The 25,425-nt window shown below is 48.4% G+C and overlaps 1 protein-coding gene across 1 annotated transcript in view; it reads right to left on the bottom strand.

Annotated features, from left to right (window-relative positions):
* MCMDC2 (minichromosome maintenance domain containing 2) overlaps positions 1–25,425 on the bottom strand; it is a 96,679-nt gene that overhangs the window by 54,101 nt on the left and 17,153 nt on the right. Inside the window, exons 4-11 of the mRNA XM_073631762.1 lie at positions 25,015–25,210; positions 21,712–21,834; positions 21,510–21,617; positions 20,445–20,573; positions 18,120–18,357; positions 14,440–14,645; positions 14,196–14,356; positions 11,194–11,373 (exon numbers count right to left, since the gene is read on the bottom strand). Coding sequence (XP_073487863.1) covers positions 11,194–11,373; positions 14,196–14,356; positions 14,440–14,645; positions 18,120–18,357; positions 20,445–20,573; positions 21,510–21,617; positions 21,712–21,834; positions 25,015–25,210 — 1,341 coding nt within the window. The remainder of the gene's footprint in view (positions 1–11,193; positions 11,374–14,195; positions 14,357–14,439; positions 14,646–18,119; positions 18,358–20,444; positions 20,574–21,509; positions 21,618–21,711; positions 21,835–25,014; positions 25,211–25,425) is intronic.

Genomic DNA, 25,425 nt, shown 5'->3' with positions numbered 1-25,425 from the left:
GGTCAGCTACTATAGGTGGGGGGATGGTGGACACAGCAACACCCCCCCCCCAATCAGTTCAGCTACTATAGGTGGGGGGGGTGGACACAGCAACACCACCCCCCACCATCAGTTCAGCAACTTTAGGTGGGGGGGTGGTGGACACAGCAACACCCCACCCCCCCAATCAGGTCAGCTACTATAGGTGGGGGGTGGTGGACACAGCAACACCACCCCCCCAATCAGTTCAACTACTATAGGTGGGGGGTGGACACAGCAACACCCCCCCCAATCAGTTCAGCTACTTTAGGTGAGGGGGGGTGGTGGACACAGCAACACCCCCCCACTCAGGTCATCTACTATAGGTGGGGGGGTGTGGACACAGCAACACCCCCCTCCCCCATCAATTCAGCTACTATAGGTGGGAGGGTGGACACAGCAACACCCCCCATCAATTCAGTTACTTTAGGTGGGGTGGTGGTGGACACAGCAACCCCCCCCCCCCCAATCAGGTCAGGTACTATAGGTGGGGGGGGGTGGTCACAGCATCACCCCCCCAATCAGGTCAGCTACTATAGATGGGGGGGTGGACACATCAATAACCCCCTCCCTCATCAGTTCAGCTACTATAGGTGGGGGAGTGGACACAGCAACACCCCCCCATCAGTTCAGCTACTATAGGTGGGGGGTGGTGGACACAGCAACACCCCCCCCCCAATCAGGTCAGCTACTATAGGTGGGGGGTGGTGGACACAGCAACACCCCCCAATCAGGTCAGCTACTATAGGTGGGGGGGGTGGACACAGCAACACCTCCCCCAATAAGGTCAGCTACTATAGGTGGGGGGGGTGGTGGACACAGAAACACCACCCCCCATCAGTTCAGCTACTTTAGGTGGAGGGTGGTGGACACAGCAACACACCCCCCTAATCAGGTCAGTTATTATATGTGGGGGGGGGGGGTGGTGGACACAGCAACACCACTCCCCATCAGTTCAGCTACTATAGGAGGGGGGGTGGTGGACACAGCACACTGCCCCCCCCAATCAGGTCAGCTACTATAGGTGGGGGGGTGGACACAACAACACCCCCCCATCAGGTCAGCTATTATAGATGGGGGGTGGTGGACACAGCAACACCACTCCCCATCAGTTCAGCTACTATAGGAGGGGGGGTGGTGGACACAGCACACCGCCCCCCCCAATCAGGTCAGCTACTATAGGTGGGGGGGTGGACACAACAACACCCCCCCATCAGTTTAGCTATTATAGGTGGGGGGGTGGTGGACACAGCAACACCCCCCCCATCAGTTCAGCTACTTTAGGTGGGGTGGTGGACACAGCAACACCCCCCCCCCATCAGTTCAGCTACTTTAGGTGGGGTGGTGGACACAGCAACACCCCCCCAATCAGGTCAGCTACTATAGGTGGGGGGGTGGGTGGTGGACACAGCAACCCCCCCCCCCCCCCAATAAGGTCAGCTACTATAGGTGGGGGGGGGGTGGTGGACACAGCAACAACACCCACCCATCAGTTCAGCTACTTTAGGTGGGGGGTGGTGGACACAGCAACACCCCCCCCCCCCTAATCAGGTCAGCTACTATATGTGGGGGGGTGGTGGACACAGCAACACCACTCCCCATCAGTTCAGCTACTATAGGAGGGGGGTGGTGGACACAGCAACACCGCCCCCCTAATCAGGTCAGCTACTATAGGTGGGGGGGTGGACACAACAACACCCCCGCAATCAAGTCAGCCACTATAGATGGGGGGGGTGGACACAGCAACACCACCACCCCATCAGTTCAGCTACTATAGGTGGGGGGGTGGTGGACACAGCAACACCACCCCCCCATCAGTTCAGCTACTTTAGGTGGGGGGGTGGACACAGCAACCCCCCCCCCAATCAGGTCAGCTACTATAGGTGGGGGGGTGGTGGACACAGCAACACCACCCCCCCAATCAGTTCAGCTCGTATAGGTGGGGGGGTGGTGGACACAGCAACACCCCCCCCAATCAGGTCAGCTACTATAGGTGGGGGGGTGGTGGACACAGCAACACCCCCCCTCCAATCAGTTCAGCTACTATAGGTGGGGGGTGGACACAGCAACACCCCCCCCAATCAGTTCAGCTACTATAGGTGGGGGGGTGGTGGACACAGCAACACCCCCCCCCTAATCAGTTCAGCTACTATAGGTGGGGGGGTGGACACAGCAACACCCCCCCCCCCCAATCAGTTCAGCTACTATAGGTGGGGGGGTGGTGGACACAGCAACACCACCCCCCCCATCAGTTCAGCTACTTTAGGTGTGGGGGGAGGGTGGAGGACACAGCAACACCCCACCCCCCCAATCAGGTCAGCTACTATAGGTGGGGGGGTGGTGGACACAGCAACACCAACCCCCCAATCAGGTCAGCTACTATAGGTGGGGGGGTTTTGGACACAGCAACACCCCCCCCAATAAGGTCAGCTACTATAGGTGGGGGGGCGGTGGACACAGCAACACCCCCCCACAACCAATTAGGTCAGCTACTATAGGTGGGGGGTGGTGGACACAGCAACACCCCCCAATCAGGTCAGCTACTATAGGTGGGGGGGGTGGACACAGCAACACCTCCCCCAATAAGGTCAGCTACTATAGGTGGGGGGGGTGGTGGACACAGAAACACCACCCCCCATCAGTTCAGCTACTTTAGGTGGAGGGTGGTGGACACAGCAACACACCCCCCTAATCAGGTAAGTTATTATATGTGGGGGGGGGGTGGTGGACACAGCAACACCACTCCCCATCAGTTCAGCTACTATAGGAGGGGGGGTGGTGGACACAGCACACTGCCCCCCCCAATCAGGTCAGCTACTATAGGTGGGGGGGTGGACACAACAACACCCCCCCATCAGGTCAGCTATTATAGATGGGGGGTGGTGGACACAGCAACACCACTCCCCATCAGTTCAGCTACTATAGGAGGGGGGGTGGTGGACACAGCACACCGCCCCCCCCCAATCAGGTCAGCTACTATAGGTGGGGGGGTGGACACAACAACACCCCCCCATCAGTTTAGCTATTATAGGTGGGGGGGGTGGTGGACACAGCAACACCCCCCCCATCAGTTCAGCTACTTTAGGTGGGGTGGTGGACACAGCAACACCCCCCCCCATCAGTTCAGCTACTTTAGGTGGGGTGGTGGACACAGCAACACCCCCCCAATCAGGTCAGCTACTATAGGTGGGGGGGTGGGTGGTGGACACAGCAACCCCCCCCCCCCCAATAAGGTCAGCTACTATAGGTGGGGGGGGGTGGTGGACACAGCAACGACACCCACCCATCAGTTCAGCTACTTTAGGTGGGGGGTGGTGGACACAGCAACACCCCCCCCCCCTAATCAGGTCAGCTACTATATGTGGGGGGGTGGTGGACACAGCAACACCACTCCCCATCAGTTCAGCTACTATAGGAGGGGGGTGGTGGACACAGCAACACCGCCCCCCTAATCAGGTCAGCTACTATAGGTGGGGGGGTGGACACAACAACACCCCCGCAATCAAGTCAGCCACTATAGATGGGGTGGGTGGACACAGCAACACCACCACCCCATCAGTTCAGCTACTATAGGTGGGGGGGTGGTGGACACAGCAACACCACCCCCCCATCAGTTCAGCTACTTTAGGTGGGGGGGTGGACACAGCAACCCCCCCCCCAATCAGGTCAGCTACTATAGGTGGGGGGGTGGTGGACACAGCAACACCACCCCCCCAATCAGTTCAGCTCGTATAGGTGGGGGGGTGGTGGACACAGCAACACCCCCCCCAATCAGGTCAGCTACTATAGGTGGGGGGGTGGTGGACACAGCAACACCCCCCCTCCAATCAGTTCAGCTACTATAGGTGGGGGGTGGACACAGCAACACCACCCCCCCATCAGTTCAGCTACTATAGGTGGGGGGGGGATTGACACAGCAACACCCCCCCAATCAGTTCAGCTACTATAGGTGGGGGGGTGGTGGACACAGCAACACCCCCCCCTAATCAGTTCAGCTACTATAGGTGGGGGGGTGGACACAGCAACACCCCCCCCCCCAATCAGTTCAGCTACTATAGGTGGGGGGGTGGTGGACACAGCAACACCACCCCCCCCATCAGTTCAGCTACTTTAGGTGTGGGGGGAGGGTGGAGGACACAGCAACACCCCACCCCCCCAATCAGGTCAGCTACTATAGGTGGGGGGGTGGTGGACACAGCAACACCAACCCCCCAATCAGGTCAGCTACTATAGGTGGGGGGGTTTTGGACACAGCAACACCCCCCCCAATAAGGTCAGCTACTATAGGTGGGGGGGCGGTGGACACAGCAACACCCCCCCACAACCAATTAGGTCAGCAACTATAGGTGGGGGGGTGGTGGACACAGCAACACCCCCCCAATCAGGTCAGCCACTATAGATGGGGGGGTGGACACAGCAATACCACCACCCCATCAGTTCAGCTATTATAGGTGGGGGGGTGGTGGACACAGCAACACCACCCCCCCATCAGTTCAGCTACTTTAGGTGGGGGGGGTGGACACAGCAACCCCCCCCCCCCAATCAGGTCAGCTACTATAGGTGGGGGGGTGGTGGACACAGCAACACCACCCCCCCAATCAGTTCAGCTACTTTAGGTGGGGGGGGGTGGACACAGCAACACCACCCCCCCAATCAGCTCAGCTCGTATGGGGGGGGGTGGTGGACACAGCAACACCCCCCCAATCAGGTCAGCTACTATAGGTGGGGGGGTGGTGGACACAGCAACACCCCCCCCCTCCAATCACATCAGCTACTATAGGTGGGGGGTGGACACAGCAACACCACCCCCCCATCAGTTCAGCTACTATAGGTGGGGGGGGATTGACACAGCAACCCCCTCCCCAATCAGTTCAGCTACTATAGGTGGGGGGTGGCGGACACAGCAACACCCCCCCCAATCAGTTCAGCTACTATAGGTGGGGGGGGGGTGGACACAGCAACACCCCCCCATTCAGTTCAGCTACTATAGGTGGGGGGGTGGTGGACACAGCAACACCACCCCCCCATCAGTTCAGCTACTTTAGGTGTGGGGGGAGGGTGGAGGACACAGCAACACCCCACCCCCCCAATCAGGTCAGCTACTATAGGTGGGGGGTGGTGGACACAGCAACACCACCCCCCCAATCAGGTCAGCTACTATAGGTGGGGGGGGTGGTGGACACAGCAACACCCCCCCAATAAGGTCAGCTACTATAGGTGGGGGGGGGGTGGACACAGCAACACCCCCCCACAACCAATTAGGTCAGCAACTATAGGTGGGGGGGTGGTGGACACAGCAACACCCCCCCCAATCAGGTCCGCTACTATAGGTGGGGGTGGTGGACACAGCAACACTACCCCCCCAATCAGTTAAGCTACTATAGGTGGGGGGGTGCTGGACACAGCAACACCACCCCCCCAATCAGGTCAGCTACTATAGGTGGGGGGGTGGTGGACACAGCAACACCCCCCCCAATCAGGTCAGCTACTATAGGTGGGGGGGTGGACACAACAACACCCCTGCAATCAGGTCAGCCACTATAGATGGGGGGGGGGTGGACACAGCAACACCACCACTCCATCAGTTCAGCTATTATAGGTGGGGGGGTGGTGGACACAGCAACACCACCCCCCCATCAGTTCAGCTACTTTAGGTGGGGGGGTGGATACAGCAACACCCCCCCCCCCAATCAGGTCAGCTACTATAGGTGGGGGGGGGGTGGACACAGCAACAACCCCACAATCAGGTCAGCTACTATAGGTGAGGGGGTGGTGGACACAGCAACACCACCTCCCCAATCAGTTCAGCTACTTTAGGTGGGGGGGTGGACACAGCAATACCACCCCCCCAATCAGCTAAGCTCGTATAGGTGGGGGGGTGGTGGACACACCAACACCCCCCCCCCCCCAATCAGGTCAGCTACTATGGGTGGGGGGGTGGTGGACACAGCAACACCCCCCCAATCAGTTCAGCTACTATAGGTGGGGGGGGGGGGGTGGACACAGCAACACCCCCCCAATCAGTTCAGCTACTATAGGTGGGGGGGTGGTGGACACAGCAACACCCCCCCCCCCATCAGTTCAGCTACTTTAGGTGTGGGGGGAGGGTGGAGGACACAGCAACACCCCACCCCCCCAATCAGGTCAGCTACTATAGGTGGGGGGTGGTGGACACAGCAACACCACCCCCCCCAATAAGGTCAGCTACTATAGGTGGGGTGGTGGTGGACACAGCAACACCACCACTCCCCCAATCAGGTCAGCTACTATAGGTGGGGGGGTGGACACAGCAACACCCCCCCAATAAGGTCAGCTACTATAGGTGGGGGGGTGGTGGACACAGCAACACCCCCCCAATCAGGTCAGCTACTATAGGTGGGGGGGGGTGGACACAGCAACACCCCCCCTCCAATCAGTTCACCTACTATAGGTGGGGGGGTGGACACAGCAACACCACCCCCCCATCAGTTCAGCTACTATAGGTGGGGGGGGGTTGACACAGCAACACCCCCCCCAATCAGTTCAGCTACTATAGGTGGGGGGGTGGTGGACACAGCAACACCCCCCCCAATCAGTTCAGCTACTATAGGTGGGGGGGTGGACACAGCAACACCCCCCCAATCAGTTCAGCTACTATAGGTGGGGGGGTGGTGGACACAGCAACACCCCCCCCCCCCATCAGTTCAGCTACTTTAGGTGTGGGGGGAGGGTGGAGGACACAGCAACACCCCACCCCCCCAATCAGGTCAGCTACTATAGGTGGGGGGTGGTGGACACAGCAACACCACCCCCCTCAATCAGGTCAGCTACTATAGGTGGGGGGGGGTGGTGGACACAGCAACACCCCCCCAATAAGGTCAGCTACTATAGGTGGGGGGGGGGTGGACACAGCAACACCCTCCCACAACCAATTAGGTCAGCAACTATAGGTGGGGGGGTGGTGGACACAGCAACACTACCCCCCCAATCAGTTCAGCTACTATAGGTGGGGGGGGGTGGACACAGCAACACCACCCCCCCAATCAGGTCAGCTACTATAGGTGGGGGGGTGGTGGACACAGCAACACCCCCCCCAATCAGGTCAGCTACTATAGGTGGGGGGTTGGACACAACAACACCCCCGCAATCAGGTCAGCCACTATAGATGGGGGGGTGGACACAGCAACACCACCACCCCATCAATTCAGCTATTATAGGTGGGGGGGTGGTGGACACAGCAACACCCCCCCCCCCATCAGTTCAGCTACTTTAGGTGGGGGGGTGGATACAGCAACACCCCCCCAATCAGGTCAGCTACTATAGGTGGGGGGGTGGACACAGCAACAACCCCACAATCAGGTCAGCTACTATAGGTGAGGGGGTGGTGGACACAGCAACACCACCCCCCTAATCAGTTCAGCTACTTTAGGTGGGGGGTGGACACAGCAATACCACCCCCCCCCCAATCAGCTCAGCTCGTATAGGTGGGGGGGGGGTGGTGGACACACCACCCCCCCCAATCAGGTCAGCTACTATAGGTGGGGGGGTGGTGGACACAGCAACACCCCCCCAATCAGTTCAGCTACTATAGGTGGGGGGGGTGGACACAGGAACACCACCCCCCATCAGTTCAGCTACTATAAGTGGGGTCGGTGGACACAGCAACACCCCCCAATCAGTTCAGCTACTATAGGTGGGGGGGTGGTGGACACAGCAACACCCCCCCCAATCAGTTCAGCTACTATAGGTGGGGGGGTGGTGGACACACCAACACCCCCCCCCAATCAGGTCAGCTACTATGGGTGGGGGGGTGGTGGACACAGCAACACCCCCCCAATCAGTTCAGCTACTATAGGTGGGGGGGGTGGACACAGCAACACCCCCCCAATCAGTTCAGCTACTATAGGTGGGGGGGGTGGACACAGCAACACCCCCCCAATCAGTTAAGCTACTATAGGTGGGGGGGTGTACACAGCAACACCCCCCCAATCAGTTCAGCTACTATAGGTGGGGGGGTGGTGGACACAGCAACACCCCCCCCATCAGTTCAGCTACTTTAGGTGTGGGGGGAGGGTGGAGGACACAGCAACACCCCACCCCCCCAATCAGGTCAGCTACTATAGGTGGGGGGTGGTGGACACAGCAACACCACCCCCCCCCCAATAAGGTCAGCTACTATAGGTGGGGTGGTGGTGGACACAGCAACACCACCACTCCCCCAATCAGGTCAGCTACTATAGGTGGGGGGGTGGACACAGCAACACCCCCCCAATAAGGTCAGCTACTATAGGTGGGGGGGTGGTGGACACAGCAACACCCCCCCAATCAGGTCAGCTACTATAGGTGGGGGGGGGGTGGACACAGCAACACCCCCCCTCCAATCAGTTCACCTACTATAGGTGGGGGGGTGGACACAGCAACACCACCCCCCCATCAGTTCAGCTACTATAGGTGGGGGGGGGTTGACACAGCAACACCCCCCCAATCAGTTCAGCTACTATAGGTGGGGGGGTGGTGGACACAGCAACACCCCCCCAATCAGTTCAGCTACTATAGGTGGGGGGGGTGGACACAGCAACACCCCCCCAATCAGTTCAGCTACTATAGGTGGGGGGGTGGTGGACACAGCAACACCACCCCCCCCATCAGTTCAGCTACTTTAGGTGTGGGGGGAGGGTGGAGGACACAGCAACACCCCACCCCCCCAATCAGGTCAGCTACTATAGGTGGGGGGTGGTGGACACAGCAACACCACCCCCCTCAATCAGGTCAGCTACTATAGGTGGGGGGGTGGTGGACACAGCAACACCCCCCCAATAAGGTCAGCTACTATAGGTGGGGGGGGTGGACACAGCAACACCCTCCCACAACCAATTAGGTCAGCAACTATAGGTGGGGGGGTAGTGGACACAGCAACACTACCCCCCCAATCAGTTCAGCTACTATAGGTGGGGGGGGGGGTGGACACAGCAACACCACCCCCCCAATCAGGTCAGCTACTATAGGTGGGGGGGTGGTGGACACAGCAACACCCCCCCCAATCAGGTCAGCTACTATAGGTGGGGGGGTGGACACAACAACACCCCCGCAATCAGGTCAGCCACTATAGATGGGGGGGGGTGAACACAGCAACACCACCACCCCATCAATTCAGCTATTATAGGTGGGGGGGTGGTGGACACAGCAACACCCCCCCCCCCCCATCAGTTCAGCTACTTTAGGTGGGGGGTGGATACAGCAACACCCCCCCAATCAGGTCAGCTACTATAGGTGGGGGGGGGTGGACACAGCAACAACCCCACAATCAGGTCAACTACTATAGGTGAGGGGGTGGTGGACACAGCAACACCACCCCCCTAATCAGTTCAGCTACTTTAGGTGGGGGCGGTGGACACAGCAATACCACCCCCCCCCAATCAGCTCAGCTCGTATAGGTGGGGGGGGGTGGTGGACACACCAACACCCCCCCCCAATCAGGTCAGCTACTATAGGTGGGGGGGGTGGTGGACACAGCAACACCCCCCCAATCAGTTCAGCTACTATAGGTGGGGGGGTGGACACAGCAACACCACCCCCCATCAGTTCAGCTACTATAAGTGGGGTCGGTGGACACAGCAACACCCCCCAGTCAGTTCAGCTACTATAGGTGGGGGGGTGGTGGACACAGCAACACCCCCCCCCCCCCAATCAGTTCAGCTACTATAGGTGGGGGGGTGGTGGACACAGCAACACCACCCCCCCATCAGTTCAGCTACTTTAAGTGTGGGGGGAGGGTGGAGGACACAGCAACACCCCACCCCCCCAATCAGGTCAGCTACTATAGGTGGGGGGTGGTGGATACAGCAACACCCCCCCCCCAATAAGGTCAGCTACTATAGGTGGGGTCGTGGTGGACAGAGCAACACCACCACTCCCCCAATCAGGTTAGCTACTACAGGTGGGGGGGGGGTGGACACAGCAACACCCCCCCAATAAGGTCAGCTACTATAGGTGGGGGGGTGGTGGACACAGCAACACCCCCCCCACAACCAATCAGGTCAGCAACTATAGGTGTGGGGGTTGTGGACACAGCAACCCCCCCCAATCAGGTCCGCTACTATAGGTGGGGGGTGGTGGACACAGAACACCCCCCCCAATCAGTTCAGCTACTATAGGTGGGGGGGTGGTGGTGGTGGACACAGCAACATCCCCCCCCCCCCAATCAGGTCAGCTACTATAGGTGGGTGGGGTGGTGGACACAGCAACCCCCCCACTCCCATTCAGGTCAGATACTATAGGTGGGGGGGGGGGGGGGTGGTGGTGGACACAGCAACACCCCCCCAATCAGGTCAGCTACTATAGGTGGGGGGGTGGTGGACACAGCAACACCCCCCCCCCCCCCCCAATAAGGTCAGCTACTTTAGGTGGGGGGGTGGTGGACACAGCAACACACCCCCCTAATCAGGTCAGCTACTATAGTTGGGGGGGTGGTGGATGCCACACTTTTATTTGCATGGCACTCATTACATCTTTCCCGAAAGCCTTCTGAATCATCCAAATAGTTTCTGCAAAGGAATGTTCAAGCATAACACAAAATTTGATGCAGATTCGTTGCTCTACTCATTCAGTACATTTGCTCACTTAATGGCGTCTAGGGCCCCCACTAGACTAGAAAAGTCAAAGTCATCATTGTTCACACGTGCATTCCAGTTCACTCTCCTTGGCTGACAGGTTACATCAAAGATGCACAAACCGTTCTCGAAATATTAACAGAGGCTGGACTTTTTCTGGACATATGTCGTATATTTGATGTTATCTTTAGGCTACGTTCAAAGTAGCCTGCATGGTAAAACACTGCGTTTTGCTGTACAGGCTATTGTCAGTGTTGGCTGCTGTAGGGAGCAGTGTCATATTCGCTTTAGCACATTGCCCTGCTTCCTTGTTTAACTTTATTTGAAGTGTCACATTGTGTTTTGTATTTTACTGTTGGCTCTTGTGAGATCAAACCGCATGACATGATGACATGTAGTCATTCAATCTGATTTTTTATACACCAAACGAGGAGTTAATGTTATTGATGTAATGTTCTTCTCTTCATAGAGATAATTACCTATATGTTATGTTGTAACATCAAACATTCACATCAGTTATAAAAAAAAAAGTAGCAATAATGTTTAAAATGATAGATGCATAAATCGTTGATTGTGTGCTAGCTACCTCTTCAAAGTCTTGTGTGGTGAACTGTTCAGATGCAGGGCAGAGAGACGATCCAGGATTTACTGCCCTTAGTAGGCTGTGTTGTACAAGAGGCACAGTTGGGTGACTAAGAGATGACTCATTGCAGTAAACCAACATTCCAAATGCATCCATGACGTTGATTGGTATCATACTTAAATCCTGAATAGGTAATGAGAATATTTCACTTAATGCATTCTAAGTTTTCATGGTAACCATACAACAGATTTACAAATGTATCCACATGTCTCTGACATGGAATATACTATATAGCAGGGATATGCAATTAGCGGACCTCCAGCTGTTGCAGAACTACAAATCCCATGAGGCATAGCAAGATTCTGACAGCCACAAGCATGACACCCAGAGGCAGAGGCATGATGGGACTTGTAGTTTTGCAACAGCTGGAGGTCCGCTAATTGCATATCCCTGCTATATAGCTTCCCTGAAATTTGTTTAAAGCGGGGGTCCACCTATCTATCGTTTTTTTTTTTTTTTGAGTTCATTCACAAACTTTTCTTCTCAGCATTACATACTCACATATTGTGTGTAATATGTCCGCCTGTGTCAGATTTCGTCGGAAAGAATAACTTATATTATTCACTGCAGGCGGTTTCCATCTTCATTGTGGGCATTTGAAGCCCACAAGCATTTATTTCCTGGATGCGGTGAATGCTGTGCTCCCAGCATTCACCGCTCGTTCCCGCACATGCTCAGTGGCATCCTGGGAAGCCTGAGACTAGCTCCCAGGAGGCTGTGCGGAGTCTGAGAGAGGCTAGAAACACGCCTACTCCCACGGGAGGAGAACCAGGAAGTGCAAAGAAGAATAGAAAAATAAAAGGTAATTACGGCGATTTAAATTTTTTTAAATGGCATGTCAGCATCTAGGCAAGGAAGAGAATACATACAGATATTGTTCAAAATTTGGGTGGAACCCCGCTTTAAGTTTCTTGCAATATGTGCACCGTAATTGGGTTAGATATTGCACATCTAAAAGTATGCTGGAATGTAATGTTTCTTACCATAACTGTGAGGCTGATCATATGATTATAGTGTAGAAACCTTGCCATAAACTGGAATGCTCCTAACAAATTTTAGTGTTTAAAGCTAGCCTGTAGAATGCCAGATCTCCGTTTGTTTATCTTATTTGTGTCTGTTGGGTTTCTCCTAAGCCCTGGATATTGACTGTTCTGCCTGCTAATGGGGAGTGTTCTCCAGTGAGAATTTACAACCTATTGGGTTTTGATTATTTATTTTGCCTTTGACAATCACTTAAGAGTGTTGTGTGCTGGGATGGGAGTCCACGTGAAAAGTGTTTCCTTACCTCCCTGGTCTGCTGCCTGGGGTGGATGCCTGTAAGGGAGAGGTTCAGCACTGGCCTCCAAGACCTTTTCCCTGGAGAAGCAATCCAGAGTCCATGCTCAAGGAATCTGAGCTGGCTTGAAGTATCAAGAAAATGGCAGCCTGATGGATCATATTCTAAGGGATCTGCTGTACATAAGAATGTCCAGGAAAGTTTAGGTTCTAAAATCTTGCTTGCTGCCAGATTGCATGCAGGCCGCAGCTCTCAGCTCTTTAAGATATCTGTGATTGCCTGCATGGGACCTAAGAACCAGGCTGCTACTGCTGTAACTAGGGCCATAAATAACAGTATTTAAAGTATCCATTGTTTTTGGAAGAATACTACTGAAGATTTTAGGAACACCAATTAGATGCTTGTAAAAGGATTCATTTCTAACTGATAGTTTAACCTTTGAGACATAAGAACCACCATCAAGTTTGATGCTATAAAGAAGGTCTGATGTATTTTTGTTGTTTTACGTTATCCTGTATCCCTAACCCTCTCGTCTCCTTAGACACTGAGTCAATAAGTTTTCGCAAAAAAAATAACAATTGGTGTCCTTGAAGCCTGTTTGTTTGTTACTGCTGGTGGGTTGATGAGCATCTGAGTTCAGCTCCATGATAGATCACTGTTTGGAAAGCAGGAGAGCCTGGTAAAATCTAGCAGCTCATTTGAGGTCAGTGCTACAGAAGTAAATGCTACCCCCCTCATTTAGCACTCAATTAAAAAAAAAGTCCAGCAAGAGACCTGGTAAGAATAGCGTTATTATCTACAGGTCCAAAGTACCTACAGATCTGCAATAAAACTGTTTAAGATAATATGTATAGGTATTCTATGTTTTAGAGCGTAAATGAAGGAAACCTAGATCCCTTTAGGGAGTGTTGAAACTATAGTGCTGACTCCAGTGTTCCCTGATGCATGTACAGATGTGCTAGATGACTCTATGCACTCAGACTTTTATCAAGTACTAGGTTTGTAAATATAGATGACTGTATGTATGGATCCTGGCATTGCTGTTCCCAATAATAAGCATTATTCCCCTTAAGTATAACTAAAAGCAAAACGTTTTAAAATGTTTTGGATAGAGTAGACAGAAAAGAAATCGGGACACCTGTAAGGTTTTATTGCCCCACATCAGGGGGATTCTCTCTATTTGTTATGTTTACCATTACCACTGAAAGTGAAAGTAAAAGAAAAACTTGTATTTTGGGTTGTCCCCAGAACCCGTAACAGATGGGAAATCTTCCAATGGGGACACTAGTTCTGGTGACTTTGGGGACAACCAGGAATTATTTCACTCTGGGACAGAAAGTGAAGGGAAATCTCCCCAATAAGACACAGATGGCAAAAATAAAAGTGACAGGGGTTATAACCCTCCCTTACTCTATTAAACATGGAAATAATTGCCTTTAGTTCTACTTTAATTATTATAAGTTAATTTTAGTCAGAAGTATTTACCATCAAGTACTCTTGTAAGTAAAAGTCATGTGTTCTCTGACTATAAGATAAGATAAGCTCTGAAACATAGATTTTGCTGAATTCTTGCAGTCCCTCTTTTTGATAACTTGCTACCAATTTTTTTTCTTTTGTTTTTTTCATTGTGTGTTTGTGCTGTTTGCAAACCATTCTTCACTTTACTTACCATCTGTCCAATAAAGGTGTTTTCTCTTGGATTGCACTTCTTAAAAGAGAAATCGGCATATGCCCAGAAATTACACTGAAGAGGTATAAATAGCTGTTGATCCACATCTATTCCATATTTCTTCCCAGGTATGAACACAGCCATGTTTCTACTCTCCAAAACTATGACAAAAAGCACTATTAGCAGCTCATCACTGATTAATGGATCGCTGGAACTGAGTTTAATGTTATTATTTTATAGTTACCGGACTTTAAATGGTCAAGCTTGTCTTTTTTATGTGAATTTATATCTCCAATAAAGCAGACTCCTCCTTTTGCCATTAAAGCACTGCCAGCATGGATAATAGCAGTCCCTGTCCCATGTTCATCTTTTCTTACAGTAGCAAAGATGTCACTGAAAGGTGTATGTCGCACTCCACGTGGTAGAAGGCTCACACTGTAACTCATCAGTCTGAAAAACAGATGTCATCTGCTCTTTTTTTATTTTTACACTTTTTCCCCATTGTTGTAAAACGAATCAGTGTACAAATGCAAATGAATAATAGTGAGTGTGACACGTCACTGAGAAACATTTATAGTTTTACACTTTTTTACCAAAAATCCCATTATCAATTTTAATTTAACCCCAAACTTTTAGGGAAATATATATTATCAGGAACACGGGCCTAACAACCTCTAATCCCAAAACAAGAAAACACAATATGCATATTTTCCCCTCAAACACCTTTGAACACCCTTTTCCATATTCTTAAATCCTTATCTCACCCGAAGTATATATTTTCCCTAGTGCATAGGATTACACAACACAGTTACTTCTCTTTTTCTTTACTAACCACAATTCCTCTGGCGTAGCGCCTGGAATACATAACTTCCTAATTCTTTCTATAGCATAGATATATACTTCCCAATTATAATATTCTTAAACTTGGATTTGGTTAAAATCAAACATTTTAAAATCCCCAATCATTGTTAATAGTGAGTATATTCAGGAGTTAGACAGAAAGTTTTTATGAACTAAATTTCTTTGAAAGAAAATAACAAAAAAAATGAAAAGAAGGAATATGAGTGTATCATAGCCAGTGGCGTCACTAGGGATGGTGTCACCCCCCCTCCTGTCTATCCTGCCCAGCACCCTGCAGGTAGCGCACGTTCACGGGGCGGACCCCCAAATGGCCCCTGTAAATGATACTATAGGGTGGTATAGTGCAGGTTAGGGTGGTATAAGGCAGGTTTGGGTAATATAGGGCAGGTTGGGGTGATATAGGGCAGGTTGGGGTGACATAGGGCAGGTTGGGGGTAGCATAGGGCAGGCTGGGGTGTTATAGGGCAGGTTGTGGTGACATACGGCAGGTTGCGGTGGCATAGGGCAGGTTGCGGTGACATAGGGCAGGTTGGGGTGGCATAGGGCAGGCTGGGGTGCTATAGGGCAGGCTGGGGTGCTAGAGTGCCAGGTTAGGACTCTATGTAGTGACATGTGCAGTAACTTACAGCATGCCCGGAGATGAAGACACTCGGGTTGCTGTGTCCTCGCCTCTTTCTCCTTCAGCTGTGGGATCAGCCAGAATGAAGGAGTCTGTGGGGGGAGTGGAGGAGGCAGCCACACCCCCAGCTCCGCCCACCAACTCTGGCTGCCTCCGGAGATATTGGAGATCCAAGGGGCAGCTTAACATGAGGGAGTATAACAGGCAGCCTCCCCCACACGGTTGGTGCCCTGCTTGCACCTCTCCACTGCTGTTCTGCAAGCAGAAGCAATTGAGTACAGTGTGTAGCGGTGGGCCACGGCCCTGGTGTCACCCCCCCTAGCGGGTGTCACCCGGTGTGGCCCGCACCCCCATAGCAACGCCACTGATAATAGCTTTGCGATTTATTGAGACCTTTAAAGTGGTTGTAAAGGCTGAAGGTGTTTTACCTTCATGCATTCTATGCATGAAAGTAAAAAACCTTCTGTGTGCTGCTCCCCCCACAGTCCTCCTAATACTCACCCGAGCCCCCTCTTGGTCCAATGATATGCACGAGAGACTCGACTGTCCCGAGACTCCCTCTCCTCATTGGCTGAGACAGCAGCGGGAGCCATTGGCTCTCACTGCTGTCAATCACAACCAATGAGCCAATGGGGAGAGAGCAGTGGCGTGGCTGAAACACAGCTCTATGTGTCTTATGGGCACATAGAGCTAGGCTCAGGAGTGAGCACACACCAGTGCCCCCTTAGCTAGTGGCTTGCTATTGGGGGCACTGGTCAAAGAGGGGGGGGGAGGGGTGTCGGTAAAAGAAGAGGAGGATCGGGGCTGCTCTGTGTAAAACTACTGCACAGAGCAGGTTTGTTATTATTTATATATTTTTAAATCTGAACCTTTAATACCACTTTAAAGTATAACTAAAGGCAAAACTTTTTTTTTTTTTTTTTTTTTTTTTTACTTTTGGACAGGGGGGTGATGGATTACAACAGTCTCATCAGTTTTTATTGTTGTCTGTGTCCCCTTTAGGGTGAGTCACCCTCTCTATTTATCCTGTTTACTATTATTATTGACAGTGAAAGAAAAGAAAATTCCAAATTTTGGGTTGTCCCCAGAACAGGAATAGAGGGGAAATCTTCCAAAGGGGACACTAGTTCTGGTGACTTGGGGGTACCCAAGAGATTCCCTTAATTTGCAGGGATTTCCTCTTACTTCCTGTTTTGGCTATGAAAGGAAGTGGAGGTAAAGCTCCCCAGTGGGATAAACATGGCAAAAACAAAAAATGACAGTGAGGGTTATAACCCTCCCTTATTTTATCCAAAATGGGAAAAAAAAGGTTTGCCTACTTTAACTTTTTTAGGTATTATTAATATGCACTGACCATAATAAATAAGGAAAACAAAAACCACTATACAATTCCTTTTAAATATAAGATATGCCAAAAGATGGAGATGGGTGTTAACTTGCATGGAATAAACATTTACTCACAATAACGTGTCTTTGATAAGCATTTGGCAATGTACATTTTAAGGGGGAACGAAAATCCTAACAATTAACTTCTCTTATTTACACCCATTTGATCTGTTAAATATAGGATTGAAAGTGTTTTGTTATATCTGTTCGATATATGCAAAAAATACCTGTTGATCTTTTCAGAAAATGTGTTAGCTGAGAACTTGTTTGTGCCCTATGCCTGTGACTAATATCAGCTACATTGTTCTCAGCTATCTTCGAAGACTACAGAACCACACCCTTCTGTGTTATGGAGAGAAGGAAAACGGTGCAATCATGTAATCCTATTCTGTTTCTTTTGTTATACAGAAGAGGGAGTGAGCATTGTCATCCTAGGAGAGGAGATGTGAGGTTGATTTACTAACACAAGAGAATGCTAAATCTGGTGCAGCTTTGCATAAAAACCAATCAACTTCCAGGTTTTAGGCCCCTTTCACACCAGTGGACCGATCGTGTCCGCCTTTCCATTTTTATCAGGCGGACCCGATCGGACCATCCATAGCTCTCTATGGGGCGGCAGATGCCAGGGGACATGTGTCTGCTTAAAACAGCTGGATGCGGATACGTCAGGCGTATCGGATCAGATGAAAATCAGATGTAAATGGACATGCAATCGGTTTCCATCTGACCACCACAGAGAGGAGAGCGGGTTGTGTCCACTCTGCATTGCGGAGCGGACATGGACCTGTCATCTGCCGGCTCAGTGGAGAGATTGAACGGATCCATTCTGCCTGAAAGGGGCCTTACTGTCAAAGTTAATTGAAGAAGCTGATTGATTTTAAATACAGCGCTGCACCAGATTTTGCACTCTCCAGTTTTAGTAAATTAACCCATGTGTTATTGACAGAATCACCAAGTGAAAATAAAGAAAACGAATGCAGCCACCACAACTATGGATTGGCAGCCTGCAATATATTACATTTTTGTTTTTGGGTTTAGATACAGTTTAATTAAAATACCTCTCCACAATTAATGTCTCACGTGTCACTACCAAAAGGTCGATGGTATTTCCAATGTCTTCATCTTCATTACATGTTTGTACAAGGCTGAGTAGCAGGCAGAGTTTAAGTGTATTGTATGTCCCCACTGGGACAACTTGTGAAGCAAAGATATTTGCAAGTACTCCTGTGAAAATCCATGGGGAACCAAAAGTCTTTGCATAAAGTTCTTGAAGTGGCTCACTTATGGTCAGAGAACCTAACAGAAAAATCAAGATATAAAGATATCACCATAAGGTATAGACAGTTGTTACATCCACAAATGTCCTTGTACAAGACATTCTTTGCTCATAAAGGATAAGACCAACTGACATTTCAGTTTAAAGTAGCCACAAGTGCCCAAGTGTGAATCTGATGGGTTTTACTTCCTCTTTGTTTACCTGCAAAGGTAAAGCATAATGCGCTACTATGCATCGCATAGTAGCCCATTATGTGTCACTTACCTGACACAGGAGCCCGCAATGTCACCGCTGTCCCCTCTCCCACGAAACGTCCATCTTCCTACCGGGTATTGCGGCTCCGGCGCTGTGATTGGCCGGAGCCGCATTGACGTCACTCCCGCGCATGGGCGCGGGAGCCGCCACTAATGGCACGATCGCCGTTAGAAACGGCACGCCCAGTGCGCCTGCACGCCTTTGTCTACGGCGCATGCGCCGTAGACATCGGTGCCTGTCTTTTGCAAATATCTCCTAAACCGTGTGGGTTTAGGAGATATTTCTTCCACCTACAGGTAAGCCTTAATCTAGGCTTACCTGTAGGTAAAAGTGGTCTGTAAGGGTTTACAACCACTTTAAAGAATATGCAAACTCAACATTTCATGTTCCTGATATGTGCCTGCTGTACTTGTACTTGTATGAAAAAGTCTTCTGCTCTTCTTGTATTGCTTTCTTTGTGTGAAAATCCCTGGTGTTCCTGCCAGTCCCTCTGCTTTCCTATTAAAAACTGACCACACTAAGCAGGAGAACGCACTGTGGTCAGTTCTCTAGCTGTTCTGGGAACTCAGCCTGCTCTCCTCCAATGATCAGACTTGGAAGCTCTGTGTGCTGGTGTTTCTCCTCACCCAGCTCTTATGCACCTGAGAAAGGAGGGAATGTGATCACTTATAAAAAAGGGGAAAAAGTTATTTATAATGTTTTTTATTTGTATATATCTATACAAAAATGTTTTGCCTTTCTTTTCCATTTTAAACTGAATGTGTTGTTTTAAAAGGTATGGATTTACAATCACTTAATTGCAGAACTTATTGGAATATTCCTTGCAGACAATCTAGCAGCATGTCTACTACATCTCAGTTCAGTCACAAGGCAGAAATACCACCATTTTTTGGTAATTCATCTTAATAAGATGCTGCCAGGGCCTATATCCCATCTCACTGAAAATCCCCCTGCCCCCTATAATAATGGTTTAAAACAGTAATGGACATTGTGTAAATGGAAGACCTTATGATGTTTCTTAGGAAGCAGGAGGACTGTTTTCATAAGACATGGTTCTTGTTAGACCCAATTCGAATTCTCAGATAAATGCAAAGAAATAATGGGAACCTAGCTCTGTAGGATGATTGGAGAATTCCCAAAGTAAGCACAGGGCCAGTACTGAAGGTGTAAAGCCCTATCTGTAATGATAACACCATTCTAGTTGAGATCAATTTACTGTTGAATAATGTGATCCTAGACTCTCCAAATCAAGTAATTTTGATATGTAATACTTCTCTGTATTTCTATATTACTGTGTTTGTTGCCTTGGATAAATAAAGAATAAAAAAAAACAGAAACAATTGAGTACTGTTCGTAATACTTTTTATTTGCACTAACATACCATTTTTTCAGTACAAGCTTTCGGGTTATGTCCCCTTCTTCAATGTCCAAGCATAATACTGCTTTAACCTTGAAGAAGGGGACATATCTTGAAAGCTTGTCCTTAAAAAATGCATGTAACTGCAAATAAAAAAGGTATCACAGACAGTACTCAATTGTTTCTGTTGCAAGTGCACTAATACAGCTACAATCACCTCAAGCAGAAAAAACAAACAAACCAGGAAGTCTAAAATCACAAAGTATACCATAGGAATATGACCTTAGTTATAAGAAACATTCCTTATTTATCTTCTTTCTCACTGACACAATCATTTTAGCTTGGCTTATAAGATATACTGTATATATATATATATATATATGTATATATATATATATATATATATATATATATATATATATATATATACACACACACACACAGTATATGAAAGAAGAAACAATGTACTGTATTCCTGGAGGGTACTGCACTCACTTTCTGCTATGTACTGATGAATATTATTTGCTTCTATGCAAAAAGATAGTTGAGAACCATCAGGCCCACATACTGGAATTCCTACTACTCTATACCTTCCCCCTATTTTCATCCTGTTAATTAACTCATCTACAAGTAAAAGAAAAAAAACATGTTATTTAGATTAAATGATTTCGAATTTTCGGTGTAGATATTAAGACACTTGCAATCAGAAAAAGAAGTTCAAAATGCATGTAACCTAATGTAATGTATGTTTAATGGGGTCCATTCACACCACAATGTGTGCATTAAGTGCAAGAAAACACACATGTGCTGGCATGCTGCATTGCTGTGTGTTGTGTTTTAACGTGCACCTTTCTTCTTACTTTCTGGAACCTGCAAAGGGTCTACATCATGGTAGAGGAGCCAAAGTTGTGTAGGCCTCCTGTTTTACCTGTGTGCTGATGTGTGTTTTGTTGTGCTAACAGGCATCACTATGCTTTTCCTTACGTTAACATCAGTGTGAACTGCTCCAATTCACATCTCTTATTTTTTACAGCTCCTTGCTTTGGCATGAGCTGAAATAATTGTGCCAACACATCTGGTGTAAAAGGACCCTTATGCCGTGTACACACGAGCGGACTTTCGACGGACTGAACTCCGAAGGACTTTTTGACGGACTTTCGACGGAGTTCCGACGCAACAGACTTGCCTACACACGATCACACCAAAGTCCGACTGATTCAAACGTGATGACGTACGACCGGACTAGAATAAGGAAGTTCATAGCCAGTAGCCAATAGCTGCCATTGCGTCGTTGTTCGTCCGTTGGACTAGCATACAGACTAACTGATTTTTCGACCGGACTCGAGTCCGTCGGAAAGATTTGAAACATGTTCTATTTCTAAAGTCCGTCTGATTTTTGGACAGCAAAGGTCCGATGAAGCCCACACACGATCGAATTGTCCGGCGGATTCGTTCCGTGGGACCTTTGCCGTGGAAAAGTCCAGTCGCGTGTACACGGCATTATGGTGCTTACTATTTTTAATGGGAACATAAAGGGCCAACAAATACAAAAGATGTTACCTCTGACATATACAGCATATGACTGGAATCGGCTTTTCTCATAGGTTGCATATTTTCCCTGGAGAACATGTAATGACTTTGCATCTGTTAACTCAACCACCTGTTTATCTGAGCACACAATATAAAAGTTAACTTTATTTTTTTGTCTATAGACAAATATATAGGCTTATGTGAAATACAACTTCTAAACCATAGCACATACCACCAAGAACTCTATACTTCATGTCTTCCTTTAGTGGTGATGAACATAAATCGCACATAAAGTCTTGTCCTACAGTGGCTAATTCTGTAGCCCCGGGTATGTGGACTCGGATATACTGAAAATCTAATTGACATAATCATAATAATATAATTAGTAAAGTGCATTAAGTTGAACATTTATTTTTTTATTTTTAAGCAAAGCTGTGTTTGCTAGGCAAAGCAGCATCTTCACTTAAATGCTGCCTGCCCATTCCTGTATCCAGTATCTTCACCTCCTTATTCCTATCCTGGCAAAAGTAAAGACATATTATCCAGTACTTATGTGCAGGGCTGCAATTAAATATTATAGGGCCCCTTACGGTTTACCTGACAGGGCCCCTTCCATCCCATGGTGTGGGAAGAGGAGGTAAGCAGAAGAAAGATTTGGACTGACGCTTTGCTGTTCTCTTGCACTCTGCTGAAATGATGGTGCAATAAGGATGCCTACAGTCAGCCTCTGCTGGGCCTGTGCCCCCCCTGCTTACCCACTCAAGACCAAGCCAGATAGAGCGGTGGAGGAAGTAGTCCTGTATCAGCAGCCTTGAGCACAGTGGTCTGCTATAATTACAGCACAGTGTATGGGGAAATAATTATTTTAGTGGAGTGCATTGATATAATGGCATTACAGCACAGCACACAGAGAGAGGTATATTACAATACACTGATATAATAATATTACAGTACAACGCACGGGTGCAAATTATAGCACAGTGCACTATATTGGTACACTTCACAGCACAGCACAGTGACATAATAGTAGTAATAGCACAGAGAGAGCTTTATTATAGTATAGTGCATTGACTTAATGATATTATAGAATTGTGCACAGGGTACTCATATGATGGTATTACAGTATAGATCACAAGGGCATATTATATCACAGTGCACTGATTTTCTGGTATTACAGCACAGTGCACTAATATATTGCTTTTACAACAATGTGTAAAGAGAGAGGTATAGTACAGATCAGTGCACTGATACAATGGTTTTACAGGACACACAGAGTTGTATTATAGAAGAGGTATATTATTGTGCAGTGAACTAATATCATCCTATACCAGTACAGTGCTCTGATGTAGGTATTTGATAATACAGTGCACTGATATTCCACAGCACGGGGTTAGGTAAATGAAGGTACAGTACCCAGTTAAAGGTAGATCACTATAGTTATCAGTGGACCATGAGTATGTATTATAGTTGGTTCTCTCATAACTGTCAGAACTCCCCTTCTGTTCTCTTCTCCATGTCACCCAGCTGGAGCTTCCCAAACAAGGGGGCGGAGAAACATACAAACACTGCTTAGCAGTAATCAAGCCGGTAAGAATACTGGCTTGACTAGACATACTTTCGTGTCCCTGTCCCTTTGGAGGGACATGTTTTATTAAAGCCACACCTACACTACCCTGTCAGTACTCTATTGTCTAGCCATCCGCTGAAGGGTAGGGCTAGGTTCAGCGCTATATCCTAGTTTACTGTGGGAAATGTCAAAGCTGCCAGGCACCCTGCTGACCTGATGGGGCCCCTGGCCTTGTACAAGAGGGTTGCCTGTACCTCCCTACAAATGGCCCGGTTTAGGTTTATAGTTAATCATGTTGTGACTCTTTACCTTCTTCCCACAATGGAGAAATTGGTGCCTGAACAGCCAATTTGCAGGGCTAAGTGCTGTTAGGTGGGGGTTTGGAGAGAGTGCTTAGCCTTGCATAAGCTCCATTCAGACCAACTTGGTGCTTACAAAGGAATTCCTTTCATTGCTGTTGTGGGCAAATTGACCAGGGGAAGTGAATTTGTTGCTTTTCCCTGCATAGACAAAATGCAGATTCAATTTAAACCATCTTCAGCTGCCAGGAGCAACTCTTTAAAAGTTTGTAATGTCAGAGGCAATGTATGATTATTGTGATTGTTACAGTGATCTCATTATTGAGAGCCACCTCATTGGTTCTCAATCATAAACATTGACCGGGAGCTGACAGTGACAGTGTGGTCACAGTGCTGATGAAGACAAGTGAACATGTTACCAGCACAACAACGGATGACTTCACGCATGTGTGGCAGCTTGTTGTTAAAGTCCACAACCCCGCTGATGCATATATGTATGGCTGGCCTGGTGGGAAGTAATTAAGATTCTACTACAGAGCAGAATGTAAAATAAAATCACTGTGGAAGATGTTTGCCAATTTAACCATACAGTGAGAGAAAGTGTAATTTTGCTGTCATCGCCGGCCTTTGGATTAATTCTCAAGATCGATCACAACATTGAATTCTATTGTTCATAGCTTGATGTGTTATTTCTAGTGAGAATAACAGAGCATTAACATTCTTACTGTGAGGAATCCCTTTCTTTGCTGTTAAAGAGGAACTTCACTCTCTCAGTTAACATTAACAGTTTTTAATCCTTATGTTGCTAGCATTAATAAATGGATAGAATAGTATATTATATTTCCTTGCTTTAAAATGTCTTTTTTTTACATTTCTTCCAGTGCTTCCTGCTTTCTGGTCTAGGCCAAAATGATGTCATATATATCCCAGGAGTCTTCATTGTAATTTTTTTTTCTTTCAGAATGGGCTTTTTCAGCTAAGCACATCCTCCTGCCTGCATGACTGAGCTAAGTGCAGATGGATTCTAGGAAATAAATGCTACATGAATCATCTGTCCTTACTCAAGATGGCCACAGCTAGAAAGGCTAGGGTGTGATTTCTCATCAAAATAAAGCATGGAGACATGGATGGATGGGGGAGATTGCTTTAAATATTAAAAATGAATAATCAATGTAAGAAACGGCTGCACCTTACATGGGCTCCAAATAAGGTTTATTGGAACATCCAAAATAACAGCAACAGACACCAGCAGTGGTCAAGGTAGACGCGTTTCACACAACAGAGATGTGCTTAATCATTACCATTATTGGTGCAGCCATTTCTTAAATTGACTATATACCACAGAGGCGAGGTGGGAATAGCACTCAGGTGTGTGTTCCAGTGGGAGTAGTGGTTACACCTGGAGTTCTCTTCACTTGGATTAAAAGTTTATAAAACAGCATTTTAAAGTTTGTGGTGCCCAGATATAGTTTACTTTGCTTTAACAAAAGATCTCACTGAATATCATGTTACTGGCAAATTCCTAAGTTTTGAAAGATTAGTCAACTGGGATACTAATAGTGCACAGATTTTAGCAAGTAATCACTGGACAACTGTGAAGAGGGGCTGACTGAGAAGCGAAAATTATACATTTTTTGTGAATAAAATAGACTAATGTGTGAATTTTTACCTTGAGAGAAAGGACACCTTGTTTCTGAGCAGAGAAATTGTGCTCCTTGAGTGTACTTTGTCACCGTAGATATTGCAGTTACTGTTCCTTCCATCATATAAAGTCTTTGAGACTTGTAGTCCAAGGGGAAGTTGCATAGGCTTAAGCGATAGCCAGGCAATTCAGGCAAGTGTGTTAGTTTCAGGACTACATTTATCTGCAGAGAGAGTACACAAGATTACCCTGTTCATTGTTACAAGCCCTGCAAAAAGATAGAAGAATCAAGTTTAAATGAAATTGGGGTTGTGTCAAAGTCAGAAAGAAACTCACTTTGAAGCAGCTACAGATCAACAGCATGAGCAGAGAAATTCCCAATTGAAGCTTCTTCAGAAGCTGACCTGTCTGAGGGTGCTGATCTCCTGATCCCCTGCT

Source organism: Aquarana catesbeiana, linkage group LG05 (genome assembly GCF_042186555.1).
Source record: "Aquarana catesbeiana isolate 2022-GZ linkage group LG05, ASM4218655v1, whole genome shotgun sequence".
In the NCBI taxonomy this organism is placed as follows: Eukaryota; Metazoa; Chordata; class Amphibia; order Anura; family Ranidae; genus Aquarana; species Aquarana catesbeiana.
This window is presented reverse-complemented; position numbering and strand designations above follow the sequence as displayed.